General features: G+C 40.1%; 3 protein-coding genes across 7 annotated transcripts in view; 1 reads left to right on the top strand and 2 right to left on the bottom strand.

Annotated features, from left to right (window-relative positions):
• The window catches only part of oxr1a (oxidation resistance 1a), a 166679-nt gene extending 164560 nt beyond the window's left edge, over positions 1–2119 (top strand). For all 5 annotated transcript variants that reach the window (XM_073484848.1, XM_073484847.1, XM_073484850.1 and 2 more), the window contains one exon: positions 7–2119. In XM_073484848.1, the coding sequence (XP_073340949.1) occupies positions 7–142 (136 nt within the window). In that variant the 3' untranslated portion in view covers positions 143–2119. The remainder of the gene's footprint in view (positions 1–6) is intronic.
• A 1153-nt stretch (positions 2120–3272) lies between these two features.
• On the bottom strand, positions 3273–13117 carry sqlea (squalene epoxidase a). Its single transcript, XM_073485228.1, has 11 exons — positions 12640–13117; positions 11321–11579; positions 9889–10066; positions 9075–9171; positions 8855–8968; positions 7619–7790; positions 7003–7098; positions 5927–6069; positions 5555–5651; positions 5290–5377; positions 3273–4872 (listed from the first exon to the last, which is right to left on the bottom strand). The coding sequence occupies exons 1-11, from the start codon at positions 12916–12918 to the stop codon at positions 4680–4682; spliced, it is 1716 nt and encodes a 571-aa protein (XP_073341329.1). The 5' UTR covers positions 12919–13117; the 3' UTR covers positions 3273–4679.
• A 1623-nt stretch (positions 13118–14740) lies between these two features.
• On the bottom strand, positions 14741–19858 carry LOC141011952 (uncharacterized). Its single transcript, XM_073485313.1, has 14 exons — positions 19776–19858; positions 19398–19474; positions 19223–19295; positions 18934–19046; positions 18772–18797; positions 18277–18414; positions 18037–18146; positions 17850–17945; positions 17681–17764; positions 17465–17591; positions 17230–17335; positions 16131–16313; positions 15957–16031; positions 14741–15240 (listed from the first exon to the last, which is right to left on the bottom strand). Exons 1-14 carry the CDS (start codon positions 19801–19803, stop codon positions 15157–15159), a joined length of 1320 nt encoding a protein of 439 aa, XP_073341414.1. The 5' UTR covers positions 19804–19858; the 3' UTR covers positions 14741–15156.
• Positions 19859–21158: the final 1300 nt, after the last annotated feature.

Genomic DNA, 21158 nt, shown 5'->3' with positions numbered 1-21158 from the left:
CTTTAGTGGTGAGTTTGGCCTGTGGCTGGACGGAGACCTCTACCATGGGAGGAGTCACTCATGTAAAACATTTGGGAACCCCATGCTCTCGAAAAAGGAGGATTTCTATGTGCAGGACATAGAGATCTGGGCTTTTGAATAACAAAACAGTGCACCACAGGGAAAAAACAAGGCCTGCAAAGGGCAAACAGAGGAGTCCTCCTCCTTTAGAACAATGGCAACGTCCCAAACCTAACTGCACATCACCAGGGCTCCCCAGGCCGGAAGCCAGCTATCGGATGCTTGTTGTGCGTTACTACTGCAGTTATTACGGAGCTTTTTTTCTTTGTGAAAAATTACCTTTGTGTGTATCTTGTTACAGCCTTGTGCAGCGTCTTTGCAGAGTAGGGGGAGTGTGTAAAGCAGTGAAAATGATGGTGAGATGAGGTTGTGTAAGGGGGATGAGGAGAGGGAGGTATCCAGGCTTAAAGAGGAATGGACCATCGGAGCTCCTCTCATTTGAGAGGTGGTGAAGATGATGGCGGCTGAGGTTTGGGACTGCTGCGAGAAGAGAGAACTGCCCCACTGGTCCAGATTGTGTATCTGAACTTCACAGAACCTCGAGGAGTCCCGGCACCCTCTCAGACCCCCTAGAACTTTGTTCATTCAGTAGGATGTTACTCACTGTGCTGTCAGCCTTGACGGAGAGAGACCCAGTTTGAGGGAAATAAACGAGACAAAAGCTGAACACATTCCATTACTCTTGGTGATGGTGGAGTGTCAATAAGTTGTGATTTGCAGTAAAACACCAATATATACAAAACTCATCAGCAGCAGGATACGATGACACTTAACTCAGAGAAGAGAGGATATTTGCTGGGGGGAGGGAGGGGGTTAGTCTTTTTACAGTACAGTACAGTTTTGGGTTGTCTTCTGAGGCTAAACTATAGAGTATTGTGTATTGTAGTCCTCCTGTTGTTCACTGTCATAGCACACCATCTGAAAGCACATAGCTATAATCAGATCACCCATCGTCGTAATGTTCTGTTCAGTGGGTGTACGTGTGAGTCCAGCTAACACCAGCTCCTCTCGCAGGATGCTGGCTGTACTGTTTGTAGACAGTAACGTGTTGCAATAGATTTGTGGAATATGCAAATAACTGTCCTGTGACCTCAAATACCCGCAGGTTGTGGCATTTTTTGCCGCCGCCTGTCGCTCTTTCAAGAGAGAAACTTGTAAAGCTTTTACGTCTTGATACACAATTGCTTTTCTGGGTATCATTTGAAAAGCCTGAGACGTGGTTAACTGTTTTACATGCATATATGACAATTATATATTGGTATATATGATTATATATGGATTTATATAATCATATATATTTTGCTGTTAAGTGTGACAGTGATCTCTTTGTGCTGATATTTCAGCTGTTACAATATAATGTATATTACCCTGTAAATTAATGTTAAAATAGTAGATTTGTTCACATATATATATAAATATATATATATATAAATATATGTATATGTATATATATATTTATATATATATATATGAGAAACATATATATACATAATGCTATATAAATATATATATATATAATAAAGTGTGGATTGGTGGGTTGCTTCTAGCACTTTAATCTGGTGTAAAAGCGTCATGGCCAGGTTCTTATATTCTCTTAGCAGTAGCTGTACAGTACTTCTTTGTTTAGATCATTAAGATGTTAACTGTTAGTAGAAAGCTTGCTGCTACCAATATCAATAAGGGTGTGCCCTAATGCTCTGTATGTCTAAAAAGGAGGATTACTCTAAGGTAGGAAGGGGGGGTTGAACGTGGTTAAACGTGGCAGCAGGGCTGGTTTCTCTCCTCATGTGGCTGTCAGGTGAGTCTCAGTAGGTACAGGTAGGTATGCAGGCAGACTGACCTCTGACAGGCAGATGATGGCGGGCGAAGGGAAGTGTGTACAGAACATTACCCTCCCCCCAGGAGCTTTCTTCCCCCCTTTCTGGTCTTCCACACCAGTATTTGTGTCCTTGTGGAGCGTCACAAAGAATAATATGGATTCTTCCAATTATTTCACCAGAATACAATGTATCAGTGATGTATAAATAACAATAAAGCTGAATTAATTGTTGTAACCTGGGATATGACTGAATTTGTGCTGTTTCTTTTTCATAAGTTGTGTTACCTATATATTTTAAATCCTCCACCAGCGATAGACAGTAGTTGCTGGTATATTGAATCTAAAGTGTGCCACTTAAGCAGTGTTGAATCAACTTGAATTGATATATTTATAAAAGCCATTATAAATTGTCTAATTAAAGGTTCATCAACTTGAAATAACAATGAATTTTCAGATTAATAATTGAGCTGTTCAGTATTGGCAGGGGTCTGGCCAATCAAAACTGCTGCTGCTCTGTAGGTTATATATCAGTTAATTAAGTCATACACTGCTTACACACCTTTTTAAATTATATACCTGAGCAGCTGTCTTTGAATAAGAAATGATTATGAGATGTACATGTTTAGGTCATTCATTTAAAAACAACAAAATGTAATTCATTGGCAAATGTAATTATTGTTTTATTGGTATGTTTACCTTCATACTGCATCCTGTAAAAGCAAATTGATCTAATCAGTTCATAATAGCTTTTTGAAAGTGAGAAAGTAGACTCCAGTTAAAAATGATTGTCTCAACCATTACAATGGAGCTCAGCCACTTTGTTACTGACCATGGTTTGAAGTTTAGATGCAAGAGTCAGACAAATAGCCAAAGGCCTGTATTTGTCAAGTTTTCTCTTGAAGATGGGATTCAACATCTTTAAATAGACTGATCAGAAACAGAAAAACAAACGCAGCCTGCCTGTCACATTGGCCCATTAGTCTTTGAAAACCTTTATAGGTGTGTGTATCTGATGGATCTGATTATCCTGTACCTACAGTTCTTAGTGTACCTTGTACAGTGACCTTGAATGAAATCAGATTTTTCAAAATAAAACCGCAAATTGATCAACTTCGTTCACCACTGGATCTCTAAGTGTCAGTGCTTCATATTTTGAAAATTATTGATGAACGTTAGCATTGCTATAGCTTCAGCAAATAAATCATTTTAAAAGGTGATTTTACATGGTAAGAATAACAAATGAGGCCTCTGTTACAATCATTATATTTTGGTTTTTAGATTTTCTTACCCACCAAGTGTTTTTTTTTACATCATTGAGTTATTAAACATGGGAACACTTCCCTGCTCACTGGCCAACTGCTTCATTTATTATAGTTGAAAAGAATAAAACCTCTTCATTGTTCCCACTGTGCTTTATTAAAACCAACCCAGATATAAAAAGCTGAAGCAATTCTGAAAAAAAAAACCTCTTGCAATCTCAACAGTTTATCATGCTCCAGTACATTTCTCCTGACTTTCGATGCTGAAGAACAGCACAGTACCATAATCCATACCACTGAGAGCTAAACTGTGATAGGCAGGATGATAAACAGGGCCTCTGAGCTCCTTCAGCTGTGAGTGAGCGCCATCTAATGGTTGCATTTGGTAGTGATGGTCCAGAAGGGGTAAAATTGACTGGTATGCCCCAGGGGTCCATTAGGTGCTCACTCTATGCTCTTGATTATTCTCAGATATTTAATCAATACAAATAACTTTAATTATACAAATTCTCCAAACAAGTCTGATGTAATAAAACAGGAAAACTGAAAACAACAATTCTTGTCTGTCATGTATGATTTATTTAATGGCCCATCAGGCCCACGGCAGGCACACTTTTTTTTTTATGTGTCAGCTCAGGACAAACATCACCTGAGCATTATCCACTGACTGTACCTGATCTGATCGTTCCTTCTCTCACAGGTCCAAGTCAAACCCAAACTTCCCCCAGGCAACATGCCGTGTCAGCTCCTTACTGACACCCAGCAGGACTAAAATAGTGCTGGGATCATTCTCGGGTTCTGGGATTGTAGTTTTGCCAGCTGCACTGTCAGCATGTTTTAGGCTGGCTAAAAGAACCAAAATGCGCTACAAAAAGTCCCTTATCACAATATGTAAAGAGCAACAATATCAGGAAGGCAGGAAGTGATCATTGCAGGAAAGAATGTGTGTGATGTGAACACATGAAATACTGAAGCCTTTTCCTAAACAGAGTCATGGTGAAGTATACTGGATTTTTGTATGAATACAAAACAGCTTCCTTTTTTACGACATCCCATCATCAGTGCTTTAGATTAAAATGAATTTCCACATTAAATACAGGCCACAGTAGCTCAACAGCAAAATATACAGAACAAAAGTGGCTCTATTGCAAAATCCTTATAAAATTCAGATGCCATGTTCCACATAGCAGTTCTGTTTGGCAGGAATAATTCCACAATATTGAATATTCAGTGTAATTCAGGGTGTGAGTTTATACACTGTGCATTGCAATCCTCTAGCATATAGGCCAGAGTGTGGGTGAGCACAAACAGGTTTACACCAAAGGCATTGTTGCATAATATGTCCAAATTAAACAAGGCATTAAGTAGGACATTGAGACAATCTTCAGTAAGGCAGGGGGATACTGTAAAAAACCCACAATAATAAAATCACGATCATGATTTAAGATGGCCAACAGTGCCATTTTCAGCAGGAAGGCACACAGAGAAACTACTGACAAAAACCAAAGTTTTGTTTTGCTTCCAAATAAGCCATAGGTCCGTTAGTACACCAGGTACTTGAGTTCAGAGTAGATGAGTGGCAGCATGACTGTGCAGGCTCGGTAGAGGATGGCTCCGCTCTTGAATAAAGCTCGAGGTTTGGTGCTCCACGACTCGGACTTGAAGTTGAAGTAAATTGCGTACAGCGCCACGGCAAAGAAGTGTCCAATGAGGGTCATAGGTTTGGGTGACAACCTGATAAAAATCAAGATGGCATTTATCAACAAAATGTTATGTCTCGTGTTTTTAATGTTGTATTTAAAAGCACAGTATGTAATTTCTGCCTCTAGAAGCCTCTCAGTCGAAAAACAATAACAAAAAAACCTAGTTTGATAACGTTGTGAAGTAGCATAGAATCCTGGGAGTTGTTGTCCTCATTGTTAAACAACCATCATTTCTGATGAAAATATGAAATCTGTCTCTGAGTGAGCAATACAAACAATAGTAAACAAAAGAGGGGCTAGCAAGCTAGTTCGCCAACTTCCTTCCTCGCTGTCTGAGCAAGAAAGCAAATAAGTGTATTCCCAAAAAATGTAAAATGTTTCCATTATGCCATATCAGAGACATCCTGTCTATCCTATTTTATTGTGGAAGACATTATTCAATGCTTACACTGAGAGGAGTCCAATGGGCCCAGCAATACATTCTCCACCAAGCTTGAAGTACTGGAAGCAGGCTCTTCTCAGCTCATGAAGAGAATCTGGTTAACACAGAACAGGCACATAGACATGTGAATCAAAAAGACGATCAAGTGTTGTTTGAAATGATTACAGATTTTGACTTTTAGTGCTTATTCAATGCAAAAATAACAATCATGTCTGATCCCTGTCATTGTTTTCCATGTGTTATTAGATGCAGAGGCAGGCAGAGGACTCACTGTCAGTGGCCGCAAACAGCTCATACAGGGCCTGGGCCAACACATTCACTACGAAAGAATGTGATGACTTGCGTTCCCAGTGGAATTTTTTCTTTGCCTATTGAGAAGAAGAAAAAAAAGCAGAGTGTAATATTGCACACTGGTCTGCAGTCTCTCACCCACAGCAGAGGGAATAATAGGACGAGGCAGATGAGATGCAGTAGAGGCTCCAAATATAGCTTCTATAATCAATGAACCTTGCCGCTGGCGCTTACACAGGCCTTGTTTTTTTTCTGATTTCATACATTTTTAATAACAGTTTTAACGTGAAGACAAGAAAAAGGTTCATGAATTGTTGGCATGAGAATGGGAAGGTCTAGTTCTTGTGTTCACCTGCAGCATGGCCTCGTCGTCGTACAGATCGGGGATGTTCTTGAGCAGATTCCTCCAGATGCGAACGTCGTTGAGAGCAACACTCATCCCTCCTCCCGTCAGAGGATGCCTCATGTTGTAAGCGTCGCCCAGGAGAAGCACGCCTGCAAAACGGCAGACTGCTGTTTGTCTCACATCCAAAATACATGACCAGTTGTTGTCATTATTTATTTTTTTCCTCAGCATTTTGTAATCCTCCAATTAGTGTCAAACACAGCGAACAGGATAGCGTGTGGAAGACGACTTGTACTGTTTCTCTGTGCTTTTATTTCTGATGTTTCGACAGTTGAAACCTTACGGGAGTGTTTAAGTTTGTCACCGCTCATTACACCAACAGAGTTCTCTGGAGTTACAGCTCCAATCCAACACCCACATACACACATGCAGACAAACTGTCTCACTTAAAAGAACAGTTTGACATTTTAGGGACATTTTTCCAAGAGTTAAATGAGAAGATTGAAACCACTCATGTCTGTGTGCTACATATGAGGCTAACAGGAATGTATTATTTAAACTTGGATATGTTGGCACCGCTTAGCCTTGCATCCAAATCCAACAAATAGCAAAGTGTAAAAACAAAGACTTAAGAGAGTAGTTTTGTAGGATTAAAAAAATACATTTGGACAGAGCCAGGACAGTTTTTTCGCTATGCTAAGCTAAGTTAACAGGCTGTGGCTGAAGCTTCATATTTACCATACAGATATGAGAATTATATTGATCTTCTCATCTAACTCTCAGCAACAAAGCAAATGGGCACATCTCCCAAAATGACTACTCTGTATAGTGTAAGTATTGTCCTATCAGGAAAAAAAAAAACTCTTGGGAAGAGCATGCATTTGCATCATTTTTTAAATTTAACTTCAAATGCAGACTAACTGCAAATTAGGAAAGCTCTTTAATTTGATTCATCTTACAGTAAAGACCAAAGTGATGCACTACATAGTTTCCAGGACATGCACTGTACACAAGCTGAAATCAGATCAATAGATTCCCTCTGGCTATCTCTAACAACACGGCAGTCAATAACACTTCAGTACCTGGCTTGTTGACAGGGGAGGGAGGGAGGAAGCTGGCAGGCATGGACCTGAGTCGATCGTTCTGCAGCGCCACCATGAAAGACTCCTTTAAATGCTCTGAAGGAAAGAGAGAAAGAGAGAGCGCAGGCGGTCCATCACTCAGCTACCTCTGTGGATACAAACCCAAAGGTGCACACTGGGCACATGCACAAGAAAAAGCCCTTTCTTTTGGTGTCTGAATGTACATTTATCAATGTATCAGTGCGACTGACTCCGCCGTTTCAGCTGGACCTCTGTCAAGGTTACCCGAGCTGGAGCTTTGATACTGGGGCTTTGATATTTCAGCTGAATAGCACAGCGCACCATGAATGTCAAATCCTTCAACTGTAGCTTCCTTGGCCATACACACAACAGCATAGGAAGCAGTCCGGATATATTCCTGCCCACCAAGAAGTCTGGCATCGCTGCTTCATGAAAAAATTCTGGATGGCTTTCATAAGAACCTGATTACAAACTTTGATCATTTATCACGCTACAGGGATTCTTCCTCAGGCCGAAGGGCTTTTCACATTAGTGATAATTAGAGGAATAAAACCTCAGAGACATTTTCAAAATGAAGTTCTCATCTGCCTTTTACCTGGCAGCTGTGGGCAGATCTTCTCAGCCATGTACTCTGAGAGGTTGCGAGGCATCTCCCCCCTGATGTCCACGAGTACTCTGGTGTGTGAGGAAGAGATCTGGTAGATTAGAACCGGGCTCGGGTTGGCCAGCACCAGCTCGGCGTGGTTGGCTTTAAACTGAGGACAGTCCTGGAGAGAAGCACAGTGATGACTCAGAAATGAAGATAATAATAACTTAAATCCTGAGCCAATGTTGTCATGAGTCCAGCTGAGTTTGCAGAGTCATTAACAGATCCACATTACATTGGAAATGGAGTGGGCCCTTCAAATTAAAATATTATTCATACGTACAAAATGATCACAGATTTGAATCTAGGCTGCAATTTAAGATTATTTCCATTATCGACTTACCTGCTGATTATTTTTTAAATTAACAAATTTTGAATATACACTCAGTGGCCACTTTTTTAGGCACATCTGTAGAATCTAACAGCATATATGTTGTTTGATATGCACCGATATGAAAACGTTTTTGGTTTTTTTACAGTGCATAATGCAGAAAAATATGCTTGGAGTAAATTATAATTATTAAATTCCCAGGGAAGTTTACTGTTTGAGTGCACTCATGTAATTTTTGGAGTTTATTGTTAAACTGTAAAATATCCTCTGTTCTGCCTCTGTTTACATATATTTTTTGGATCATTGCAAAACCTTCATGTATATTGGCCGATACATCGATATCTATATTTTTTTAAACCACCTGATATCGGAATCTGGCCCCAAAAATCGAATATCGGTCGGGTTATAATAAGTTTTAGCATCAAGGTCATAGTTTTTTGATGGTGTTGTACTGAGCTGCATTATATTCAGAGGTATTTCTGATATTCTGTCCCACTCATGTATGTTGATAGGGAGGACATAAATATTAGAAACACCTCTTAGTATAACTTAGTTGAGTACAACACCACACTACCTTTAACCACCTTAGTAATAAACATAAACTGAAAAACTTCCTCATAAACCTCATAAAAGTAGAATTCATGGCAGGGCTGTTGTGTTGAATTGCATTAGATTGTAAAGGTGTACCTAATAAAATGGCCAGTGAGTTTAAAATGTGGAACGTTTCACATTTGAAAAGCTAAAATCAGACAATGTTTCTGAATGACTCAATGCTCCAGCTTTAGAACGATCTGATGTAACTTCAGTGTATTAAGGGCAGTGTAATAACGGTACTGACACTGTGCGGTATTCACCTTCATGAGGCATCCAACAAAGTGAGAGGAGGTGCGAGCTTTCCCAGAGACCAGACTCTTTCTGAATTTGGAGAAACAGCCATCGGCCACAACGGTCAGCGGTGCATGGACTTCCTGCAGGACACACAGCACACACCGTCAGGACTAAATACATTTTTCTTTCCATGAGGTGAGGCGGCTGGAAAGTGGAGTATAAAGTTGCAGAGTTTCCTCTTCTCACCTTGACGTCTCCGGTTTCTTTATCTTTGTACTGGACTCCGGTTACACAGCCTTCCTCCTCCTGTAAACTGGTCACCGAGCCTTCTATGATTGTGACACTGGGGGGCGCAATTACACAGTTAGCTACAACACCGTCACATGTCAGTAAAGAATAAGTAACATGGAAAGAACTAACTATCTAACAGGCCAAAATGATACATTTAGATTTTTAAAGCTTGAACTATTAAGAGTTTCTCAGTAAACCATCATTTCCTTGTGTTAAAATATAGTATTGCATTTAACTAATCACTGATAACTGTATAAAAAGTCCTTTACATGAAAATACATCTGAAATATATACTGTGAAGATACCTGAGAAGTAAAATCTGAGGCTTATAGACTTCAGAGACTTTACATCTCATTAGGACTTTGAGTCGTATTGTTTGGACACATAAGAAGGGAAATCACCTCAACGTGTGCACTGCTTTGAGACCAAAAGTACACATTGGCAAACCTAATACTAGTTTCACCGTCACGTAGAACATGAAAGTTCATACTTGACCTCAGAAACATCATTTGACTCAGTCTTAACTCACAGTCTACTACTCGTTTTTTAAAGATGCAGTTGAAAAAGTCCACTAAGTGGATCTTGAGTTAAGATTTTTCATGTAGTTTGGTTTTGCAGGACCGAATATGCCAAGCACGAACATGTGAATACAAGATACGAGGCAGCCGCCAGATTTTAAATGACACTCCTGCACATTTTAACTCAAACACAGTCCAAGTGGCCAGATGGTCAGTTGGCACATGGACTCTATTTTCATGACTCTGCTCACTTTGGCTCGGCCAGCGCGGCTCTCCGCAGGCCCATGATGAATCGACCGTGATGGAAAGCGCGTCCGCACTGGATGCTCTCCTCCGCCTGGGGGTAGGGGATCTCCACCTCTGTGCTGCTCTCCATGTCATGGATCACATAACCGTTGACCAGATGGGCGTCCAGACCCTCCACTGCACCTGAGGGCCGACACATGCAACAGGTTGTAGTTTCACTGCACACATTCATTATTCACTCAGTCTGCTGCTGCTTACATAGGCTGTATGTGGGATTGAATGCGTAATGATGAAATGAAACTTGGGTAAAAAGCTGCTGTTGGAACCGGAAGAATTGGTTTAAAATGATGAAAGAGTGCAATATACTGCAGTACTGTTAACTCGCAATGTTGTGATCCACTAGAATTTAATGTTAATGTGATTGTCATGACTGGCACACCAATGGGTTAGTGCGGTGAGAAGGGTTCATTTAAACTTCTATCTTCTGGCATTATTTTTAATGTAGTTCGATAATAATGATAGTATATCATATTTTATCATTTTTTAAATCATAGTACAGTGTGATGTAGTCACTGTAACATCATTTCTGACTGCCTCCGACTACATTTAGGAGATATTTAGTGAATTCTTCATAAGGACTGATTGCTTTCACTGGCTAAACTAAAATCATTTGAGGCAGACTGAATAGCGTCAAATAGATCGATTTATTATATGGACGATTTATCAACAAAATCAGCTGGGTTTTCTTGACTGAAGTTCCAGAAAACATTTATTTTGGATGTGAGTTTTGAAGAAGTACTAATGAAAATGTCATTGATTGTATAAAATATCAGGAACACTCATCCTAGATTGAATTTCCTTATAAACTATATTGACACAAAGCAGGTGGAATTTACATAAGGATTCATTGAAAACTTGGTTTTAAATCTGTCAAAACATTCCATATTTAGGACTGAATGAGCTGAAACCAGAGTTAAAGTAAAAAATTTAAAAAGAAAAACAGTTTAACACTCAAAGCTCATCTGATCTGCTCTGTTAATTCTGTATGGGTCAGATCTTGATTGACAGCAATGGCAACATAAGCAAACAGCCGAACAGCTGTCACCAGATTCTGATTTAAATGTTGCTGATTCTGATTGGTGCACAGAAATAAGCAGCGTCACCTGAACCCGCCCACTTCAAACCAGAGTGAGGAGCACAAGCAAAACAAAAAATACAGAAAGATCTCATGTGAAATACACACAACTGTATCTTACTTTGACAGAAAGGAGTGTTTTTGTGTAGCGTGAGCGTTTCTCTTAGGAAGCTCGTTGAGCAATTGGTTTTCAGGGGAACTAAAACAATTATGCAAAAGGTCTCACTATGAGGCAGAGGCCCCTGATAATGTGTCCACTCAGAGTATATATCAGCCAGTGACTAACAGCTTCTGTCACTGACCTTCCAGTCCCAGCTCTCTGAGTGCTCTGTATCCTCCAGGCTGCAGCAGCTCCCCCACAATCCTGTCAGGCTCCTTCAGGTCCCTCTCCACCACCGTCACCCTCTTCCCGTCCCGGGCTAGGACGGCCGCCATGGCTGAGCCCAGGACCCCGGCCCCAACTATCACCACATCTGGCTCTGGTGCCACTGAGGGGCCGCTGGCTGAGGCACTCTGTGAGTCAGAGGACGTTTTGTCCACTCTTTTCCTTGTTCTCCGGCTCTGGAAACAACAGAGAGTCTCCTTACACACAGAGTCCAAAGTGAGCTGCACTGTAAGGCAAACACTGGAAAATATACATTAACCAGGTATGTCCTCTGATGTAAGCTGCTGTCCTCACAGCTGTCCTCACAGCTGGAATGTATAAGTACATTTACTCAAGTACTTTACTTCAGTACTAATTCAGAGGGAAATACTGTACTGAACCTCAGTAGATTTATCTGACACCTTTAGTTACTAGTTACTTTACAAGTAGGACCTTTACACACAAAACATAAAAAGAGTTTATACATATCTTTTGTTATAGTACTACTACAGTGTATACAGTTACAGCTTCAATGATTAGTGGATGAATCAATTAGTCAGAAAACTGAATAAATTGGCAACTATTTTTATAACATTTAAGTTTTTTTCATGTAAAAACATTTCAAGGTTCCAGCTTGACACATATGAAGATTTGCTGCTTTTCTTTTTAATTATTTGATCATTTAATCTATGTTCAATAATTAGTTTGTTGAACAAAACAAAGTCTGAAGTTCAACTTTGGACTCCGGTGATAGCGAGACCTTAAGAGCTTTTACAAACCAAATGATCAATCGATTAATTAATCAATTACAATAATCAGCACATGAATCTATAATGAAAATAGTCATTATATAAAATTTATCAAAATGAGCTCTGTCAGCCAACTACAAAAGACATATCATTACATCAATAATGATGTAATGATATTATTTAGTCACAGGGGACATTTTACTTTATTAAATATTTTTAAATGCAATACTATGAGTACATTTTCCTGATTATATTTACATACTTTTACTCGGGTAACATTTTCAGTGCAGGAATTCTACTTGTACCATCACTTGTATTTAATTCAGAAATGCTTAAATACAAGTTGAGAATAAGAAACTCTGGTTTTTTCAAAAGAAAATAGAAATACAACATACATAATAAACTGCCTCAATTAAATGGAAAAACAAGTATTTTTCATGCACGTATCTCTTTGTCTTCCTTTGTCCACACAGATAAAGCCATCATGTCTCCATGTGAACTGTCTTACCTTTTTACTGTTGTTCTCTGCTTTCTCGCTGCTCTCTGTTGAGGACTGGGGGATAAAGTTGTTGATGATAGGTAAAGAAGACAAGAGGCTCAGAGGGAACTGGATCACCTGAGAGACTCTGAGCTTCTGCTCATGAAAGTACCTGGTGTATGACAGCAGCAGCCCGGCTGTAAGTAATAAGGCTGCGACCATCACAAGCTCTTTAGGAGCCAAAGTCAACACTGTGTTGGACTTTTTATACAGGTATGTGAAGCTCGCTATTCCCAGGAAAGTCCACATCTTTTTAAATTAAAAAAAGACAAAGAGAAAAAAAAGAAAATCAATTAAATGGTGAAAGCACTGGTGAGAAACGGGGTTGTGGGCTGACACAAAAAAAATAGCAAAAAAACAAATTAATAATAATTCCCCCTCTTTAGATATTGTTTCTCATGTGCTCCACAAACAAGCCAGCCAGCCCAAAACAAAGTGTTACCTTATTATCTCATGATAACTTATCCAGACAGCCGGAGCGATGCTGCGGAATATTTTATGATAATGAGAAACACGGACCACTTCTGATTCGCTGGTTTCACATCCCGCCTCCTCTACAGCTCGACCCTCCAATCAGGAGGGACGCGAAGGTGAGCAGAGCTCACGCTATCCGCCGATTGGACAGCCGCTCCGACACTGGGCCTCCCTGCGGCTGCTGATTGGACAGTCGGCTGGCAGGACGGTAGTATGATGTGATGTCAGGGGAAAGGTGCGTGTTTCGTTTCTCTTACAGACCAGCGGCTGAATGAGAGGGCGACCTGCTGCAGAGATGTGTTCATGTATGACAGGAGACATCACTCTGTGCGGTAAACCCGGACCATCCTTGAGTTTGCCTAGCTGCTCTCGTGCGCCATCTCGAGATGACAAGCTGTTACCATGGCAACCAAAGTTGTGCCTGCTTTATAAATCTCACTATTTATACAAAATGCATCACAAATGAATAAACACACACTTTCGCATACTATATTGTGTGATAGTAAACCCATACATCTTCAGTGTTTGTAACAGAAGGTCAAAGGGACACACCTATTCATTTCTACACTCTCTACAGGGTCATGCATCTGGAGCACACAGTAGAGGCATTCATGGTACCCAGAAAAGGTGCAGAGTGAGACCTCTTTCCAGAGTCTGTTGGTAAAATAAAGCTTTAGTTTGGCTCTGTCATAACATCTCTGGATATACAGGGAGTTTACCTGAAGTATACAAGATCATGTATCATGGCAAAAATACAAACTGACTGCTGCTATATCAGACTGTGGGAAAAGCTGTGGTGAAAAAAATGCAACTAATTCACTTAGTTTCTTTTTCGGCCCAGCACTGAAAACCCAACTTGCAATCAGTTTTATAAGAAAACATTTCAAACAAGCACTTAACCCAAAATGTATTATTATTATTACAGATATAACACCACTTGAACTAACTCCAGAAATAGATAAATACACAAACAGGATTGCAGCTGAACATCATATAACTGGAATTATGTCAGAACTAGAGCCCGACTGATATATCAGTTAGCCGATATTGGCTTACCACAGATATATCGGTATCGGTGTATATGTTGTCCGATGTGCATCGATATGAAAACTTATCTTCAGACATAACAATGCAGAAAAAGATGTTTGGGATGAATAATGATTATTAAACTGCCACTATGGTTTACTGTACAGTGCACTGATGTCATTTTGACTATAAGGTTTACTGTTAAACTGCAAAATATCCTGCCTCTGTTAGTCAAGAGTGTTTGATAACAAAATGTACTCTCTAATATCGGTATCAGCCCCCAAAAATACCATATAAAGGGGTATATCATTAGACATGGGTAGATTTAAGAATGACACAATGGCTCTTGTTTATGGTGATAGCTTATTTTCAAAGCTATATAATTATGTATGTGGCGGTTTAACTTTTTTATATGGTTTTCCTTTATTTTGTTTTCTGTCACAGCAGTATATATATTTATATATCAACAATGTAAGATTTCACAAACTATGCAATTTAATAAGAGATGTTCTCTTACAATAAAGTATAAAAATAGACAGACTGGAATGTATAAATTAAAAGATAAACGTGATGACTTTGTCAGGAAAATGTGTTTTATTACACAGTGAACTTTAGTCTCCAGCTAACATGAATAATGCCTCTCTGTGTTATATCAAATGGCAGATGACATGTCAACAGCACCACAAATACATACTGATACACACATTTGCACAAGTCTATATTCAGTTAGTCTTTCACTTGGTCTGTCACTGATACTACAACATGTCAGGTCTCTACCTACACTGTTCAACATCAGTTTTTGTACTTGTTATTAGCGAAACAACTGCAAACAAGTGTAACTGTTAATCCCAGTGGGATAACTGATGTGCTCTACCTTTCTAACTCTGTGTTTGATGTGCTCGCTCATGTTTCAACACCAGTACTGACGCAGAACAGCTTCAACTTAGGGTCAACAGTTTATCATATGCAGACCAGATCATAATGTTTTTATATGTAATGATTAAAGATGGATTCATACTTTTCTTGCTTCCCTGATGTTACTTTCGGCTCCCCGTTCTGCTTGATGAAGGCCTGAGGAAACAAAACACAGAGTATTATATATCTGAGACCATCATCTCTTACTGGAGATTTGTATTCACTTTATTGTTCTGGAAGTGAACGCAATGATAACCTATTTTACAGACTAACACAGGGAAATAAGACCACTGTGATGGACCCGACAGGGCAGTTTTCACAAAAACTGCTGGTTATAGTTTTAAAAAGATGTAAGAAATGGCCACATGTTGAATTCACAGTCAAAACAAATAGGGGACTTAATATCAATAAACTAACTGCTAACTGCTGCTACCTGTAGCTGCCATTAGCCAGTTAGCTCAGTTAGTCCTGTAGCTAGTGGTCCATACTGGATGCTCTGAGCACCTGGAAAGTGTTGGTGTTTATAACGCTAGCACAGGAGCATTGGAACAGGACCAGCTGGTTAGCATGCTAACTTCAGCAGATATCTCTGCACCACAATATATAGATGTCATAATGTCAAGATGTCACACTGTTGTTAATTTTATGTTGTTTTTCAACAAAAATCTTACACATTGCACCTTTAAATGTGAAACTCAATACACGTGGCAGACTGTAAACTAGTAAAATTCCATGCAGCAGCAACAAGTCTTCCTCACCCATCTTAATTACATCTGACTGATACTGTAATTAAACCTAAACAAATTACAAAGGAGGAGATATAAAGAGCAGCAGATGAACATGTTAAGCTGTAAGACGACAGAGATGGTTACCTCCATTTCCTCTAAGGTGGCAGAACCGTCCTCCACTTTCTGTCCGATGCCGTGACTGAAGCTTGAGTATCGCTCCTATTTAAAATCACACACAACCAGTCAGAGACCAAACATAATGTAGCATGTTGTATAACAAGACTGTACCTGAAAATTAAAGTCTATCTGCACACATACCTTCACCATACCGGTAATGAGCCCGTCCTCAATAATGCGGACAGCGTTCCGGAGTCCTCTTGCGAAGGCGTCCATGGCTCCGATGTGAGCGATGAACAGGTCGTCCAGGTCTGTGGACTCTCTGCGCACCTTAGCGTCAAAGTTCAGGCCTCCTGGCTGCAGGCCACCTTGTTCAATGATGGTCTGCAGGAGATTAAACACAGAAGAATAACTGTGTTCCTGTATTACTGGGCTCATCTGAACTGGTCCTGTACAGCTGATGAAGTACTGACTGCGAAAGTGAGCCAAAGCATTTATTTCAAAATTCCCCTTGTAAAATTTTGTGTAAGGGTGAAAATCAAAGCTGCACTAATCAATATTTTAATATTAAAAAAGGATCAAGTGACTGTGTAACATGAGAGGGGTCCCTCCTTGTGATGAACACACTAAGGATGATCACAGATTCTGCAGTTTAGGTATTTCTGTTTTTTTATTTTCAGGTTTTCCAGCCAGCGACCTCCTCATTAACCTTGTTTACTGCTGCAGAATGTTGCTGATTTCAGCAAGAATGTTCTCATAAACCAACTGTAAACTACCTGTGAGGCACTCAACAGAAGCAAGACAAAGTTAGAAGCTCTTGCAGGTGAACACAGCGGGGAATCTAGCCCTGAAAAGTCCCTTTTTTTGCAGTAGGTGGAGACCAGAACAGAGCTTGAAGGAGAATAATTACTTACATTTGTGACCAGAAACATGCCTCAAAATGAATGCTAATGTTGCTCTTTGTCTGCTGGATGCGTAAACATGCAAGTGTTTGCTAACATGCCTCGCAGAATAATCTTTGTACAGTGATAATAATGTTGTGTTTAGAGCTTGTTCCGCTGCCCCAAGTGGCCAAAAAAGTCAAGATGGGACCAAACTCTTCTACAAATGTGAGTCTTTGAGCCACGAGAAAGGCCAAAATGTGGCCTGCACACAGACCAGTTATTAATAACGTATATTCTAAGATTGGGACATTGGGAAATATGAGGCTGATGGGTCCAGTAGCATGAGAGATTAATTGATACACACACTGACACACACGCCAGGTGTCTGGAGGGGACACTTAAAGAAATGAGCTCACCTTCATGACCAAGGTGGTGTTCCTGATGTCCATGGGGAACTGGTCTGTGTCCCAGCCCAGGTCAGGAGAGCCAGTGTTTGAGTCAACTGAACCCAGCATGCCAAGCCTGTCCACCAGCAACCAGGGACGGTACAGAATCAAAACAATGTCATAGTGTTGAAGTTAGCCGAGCGTGTTGCAACAGTGTTCACTTAGACATGAAGTTAAATGTCTGGGAACAGGTAAGATGTCTCACGCTGAGGCCATGACAATATCATGTTCATATGAGTGTCCTGCCAGCGTGGTGTGGTTGGGCTCGATGTTCAACTTAAAGTGACTCTCCAGACCATAATGCTTAAGGAATCCTATAACACTCATGGCATCTATTGAATAAACAGAGACGTGTGACATGCATAATGAAGACGGGCACATTAAACAGCGTATTCATTTGTTTACATCTGAGTAACCTCACCGTAGTCATACTGGTGTTTGCACGGCTCCTTCGGCTTGGGTTCAATAAGAAACTGACACTTCAGCCCGATCTTCTCTTTGTACTCTGGTGGCAAATACATAGACACATGAAACTGACACATCCTGACCAAAGCTGAGATCAATCACATGATATCAATGGGCACACTTACTGACAGCCATTTTGAAGAAGTTGGCCATGTGCTTCAGTTCAGCAGCGACGTCAGTGTTATGAACAGAGAGGAAACCTTCCCTTCCTCCCCAGAACACTGAAGAGACAATGACACAACGAGGAGGAGGGGTTACTGCACTGAAGGAGCATTTGGATATTTCAGACACAGCGACACCTCCAAGTCATACCAAAGTTTTCTGCACCCAGCTTCTTGGCGATATCCAGCCCCTTCTTCACCTGAGCACCAGCGTAGGCCAGAACGTGACAGTCAGGGTTGGTGGCTGCACCGTTCATGTACCTGTCACAGCAATAACAGGAATATATCATGATTAAGAACACAATCCCAACAATGGAATTCTGTGTTGGTATTCCTATCGAGGCCTCACAATAAGATTAAAGCCTAAATGAGGGAGAACTGAAATACTGACCTTGGGTGGGCAAAGAGATTGCAGGTGACCCACAGCACCTTGATTCTGGTCTGACTCTGCAGCTGGAGAGCCAGGTCTGTTATTTCATCCAGATTCCTGTTGGACTCCTCCAGGGTGGAGCCCTCAGGAGCCATGTCCCTGTAGAAAACAGAGGACAGACATGGATCAGAGGACTAGAACACACATGAAACATCAAAAACCATAGATTTCATTATTATTCATACTTTTTAATGCCATTAAGTGTATTTATCGTGGCAAATTTGAAAGAAAATCAAGGTTTTAAGGATTGTTGCCCACCACAACACCACTGAGCATATCCTGCTGGTGATAAATAATCCAGTGGTGGACTGAGGGATGTTTGAGGCACATGGACAAAAAAAATAAAGAGTGCACCAGCGTGTAGAAAGTTGTGATACAATTATGTGAGAGCCAGTGATCTAATACTTTATTTAAACCATTACCAGTTAAAACGTATTTAAAAAATAGGTTGGTTACCTGTCATGGAATGTGTAATATTTCACCTGTGAAAACAAGCAGAGGTCACAGAGGAAGCACAAAGGGAAGAGAAATTATAACTTACACTTATAATGGTATTTATCACTAATCAACTCAGTGTAACAGCGACTGTCACTATAAAATGGAGGTGGTTTCCCTCACACCAAGCTTGGTGAAAAACTCAAAAGCAGCCCGGAGTCGCTTCTTGGCTGATTCCATCGGAGTTCCTTCATTCCAGGCCCGGTGGAGGGTTGGAAAGCCAAAAGGATCAGCACCTAAGAAACACAAGACAAGTTAATAATATACTGTAGACACGATGCTGAATTCAATAACAAATCATTAGATTTATTTAAAATAAGATGATGAAAAGATGAAGAGCCTAAATTCAGGAGCCTGTTGTGTATTCACAGGGTTAAACCTGAACCTTGTATTGGTCTAGTTGTTACAGTACCAGTTCCACAGAAGGAGTGCCAGTAGCAGACTGAGAACCTCAGCCAGTCCTCCATCTTCCTCCCCATCAGCACCTGCACACAGGAACACAAGTCTCACATACCACTACATCTGTATTCAATTTGCTCTGCATGTAAACTAATGCACATCATATGAACTGTGTGCGCCTCGCCTACCTCCTCTGCATGGTAGTGTTTGAAGCACATGACATCTCCTGGCCCTGCACTGGGTACATATGGGATCTTGGGAATGCCTGTGCAGCAGAGATGTTATAAAGTATTCAATTACATAGACTTCCACTGTCCAAACGTCTCTACTGTACCACGACTGTATAATCTTCCCATAGTTTGCAGGCCTATGTGTCAAAAGCCAGAAGTAGTACCAGTGTCATCCACTACACAAACAGTTTGGTTTGGTCAAGGATCGGAATCATTCGGATTGCACTTTTGCAGATCTCCAACACGGCCTTCAACACTTTATGTCCACAACACACACGCATATACACAACAGGGCCTGTAAACGGTGGCTCTGAGCAGTAAAGTAAAACGCTTTACCCGTGAAGAACTCCTCCTGCGCTGCCATGTTTAGATCACAACTTGTTCGGCTCCTGCAAGTGGGCTGCAACTCTGCCCCCGTCCGTGCCCCAGAACAAAGAGTGCAGTACCCTGTGCACACCACAAGGTGTCACTACATCCCTTTAAAACAAACCTGTTCAGGCTCCATCAGCCAGTTCAGCTGAGTAAGTTGCTGCAGTTGTTTATTATTAGTTTGCATTTTTAGTAGAAATTTACAGGGAATTAAACTATCAATCTATCATTGATATTAAAAACACATGTATGTACACGTTCAGGCGCATATTTTTGGAAAATAAAGCAGAAATGGCCGCTTGTGTTACTTTTGCATGCATTACTTTTTATTTAACTACTACAGGTTTTTCTTCTCTCTGCCTCTGTGAAACATCAAACATATTTTAGATAATAATTTAATTATATTTTCAATTATCTTGCAAAAATAAACGGTCCTGTCTGACCCTTCAGTCTTCTTGTGGGTGATAACCTTTAATATCCTACAGCGATATTCATGCGGTGTATATAAAATGTAAAGTGAGGCCGTAGTTTTAGCTATAGTTTCATAATACTTACAAGGTGTGAAAATATTTGAATATGTTTATAATGTATGTGGAAAACAGATATTTGGTCACGATATATGTAAACATGTCCATTATTTACCATCTATATTCATATGTGGCCATATTTCAGATTTTCAAATGGAATTTTCAGGAAATGTTTGATTGTTTTGAATATTTCAACATAATAATAATATAATAATAATATTTTCAGTCAGTAAACACTAAACAAAGTAAACACCAGACTTGCATCATTCATATTTAGGAACCAGATGACTTCAGGTCCAACTGTTTGTTTTTTTTTTAAATCAAGGCTGAGATTATGTTGTTTGTCACTGAGTTTTGTGAAATTAAAATTTATATTTATTCATAGCTGCAATTTTTATTCTCCAGTTGAATCTGTATAGTTCAATACTCTATTTTAAGCTTGTTTCATTTGACTATGTTCAAATCCTATTCATGTGCATCTTGTTGCGTTTCTTTTATAACTAGTCTTAATGCCTTTTATGTCTTAAAAGGTGCTATAAAAATACACTTGAATTAAGAAGGAACGACTGCGTAAAACTGCAACATAGATGAGTTAGTTCAAGGCTGCGTATCCATAGCAGATATATTTAACTTTCATAAGCAGTTCTCTAAATTTCAGGTACTTTGTTTTACTACTTGTTCTTACCAAGTGAGCAGTGAATCTTTATCCATCTTTATCCTTGCCGTGAGAACAACAAGATTTGTTCACTGTGTATTGTTGTCATGGCCGGACAAAACGTGAAGCACTGAGCCATGAAATGATAAATGTCACCAGCAAACACAG

Source organism: Pagrus major, chromosome 17 (genome assembly GCF_040436345.1).
Source record: "Pagrus major chromosome 17, Pma_NU_1.0".
Lineage (NCBI taxonomy): Eukaryota > Metazoa > Chordata > Actinopteri > Spariformes > Sparidae > Pagrus > Pagrus major.
The sequence above is the reverse complement of the archived record's forward strand: the minus strand, read 5'-3'. Positions and strand labels throughout refer to the sequence as shown.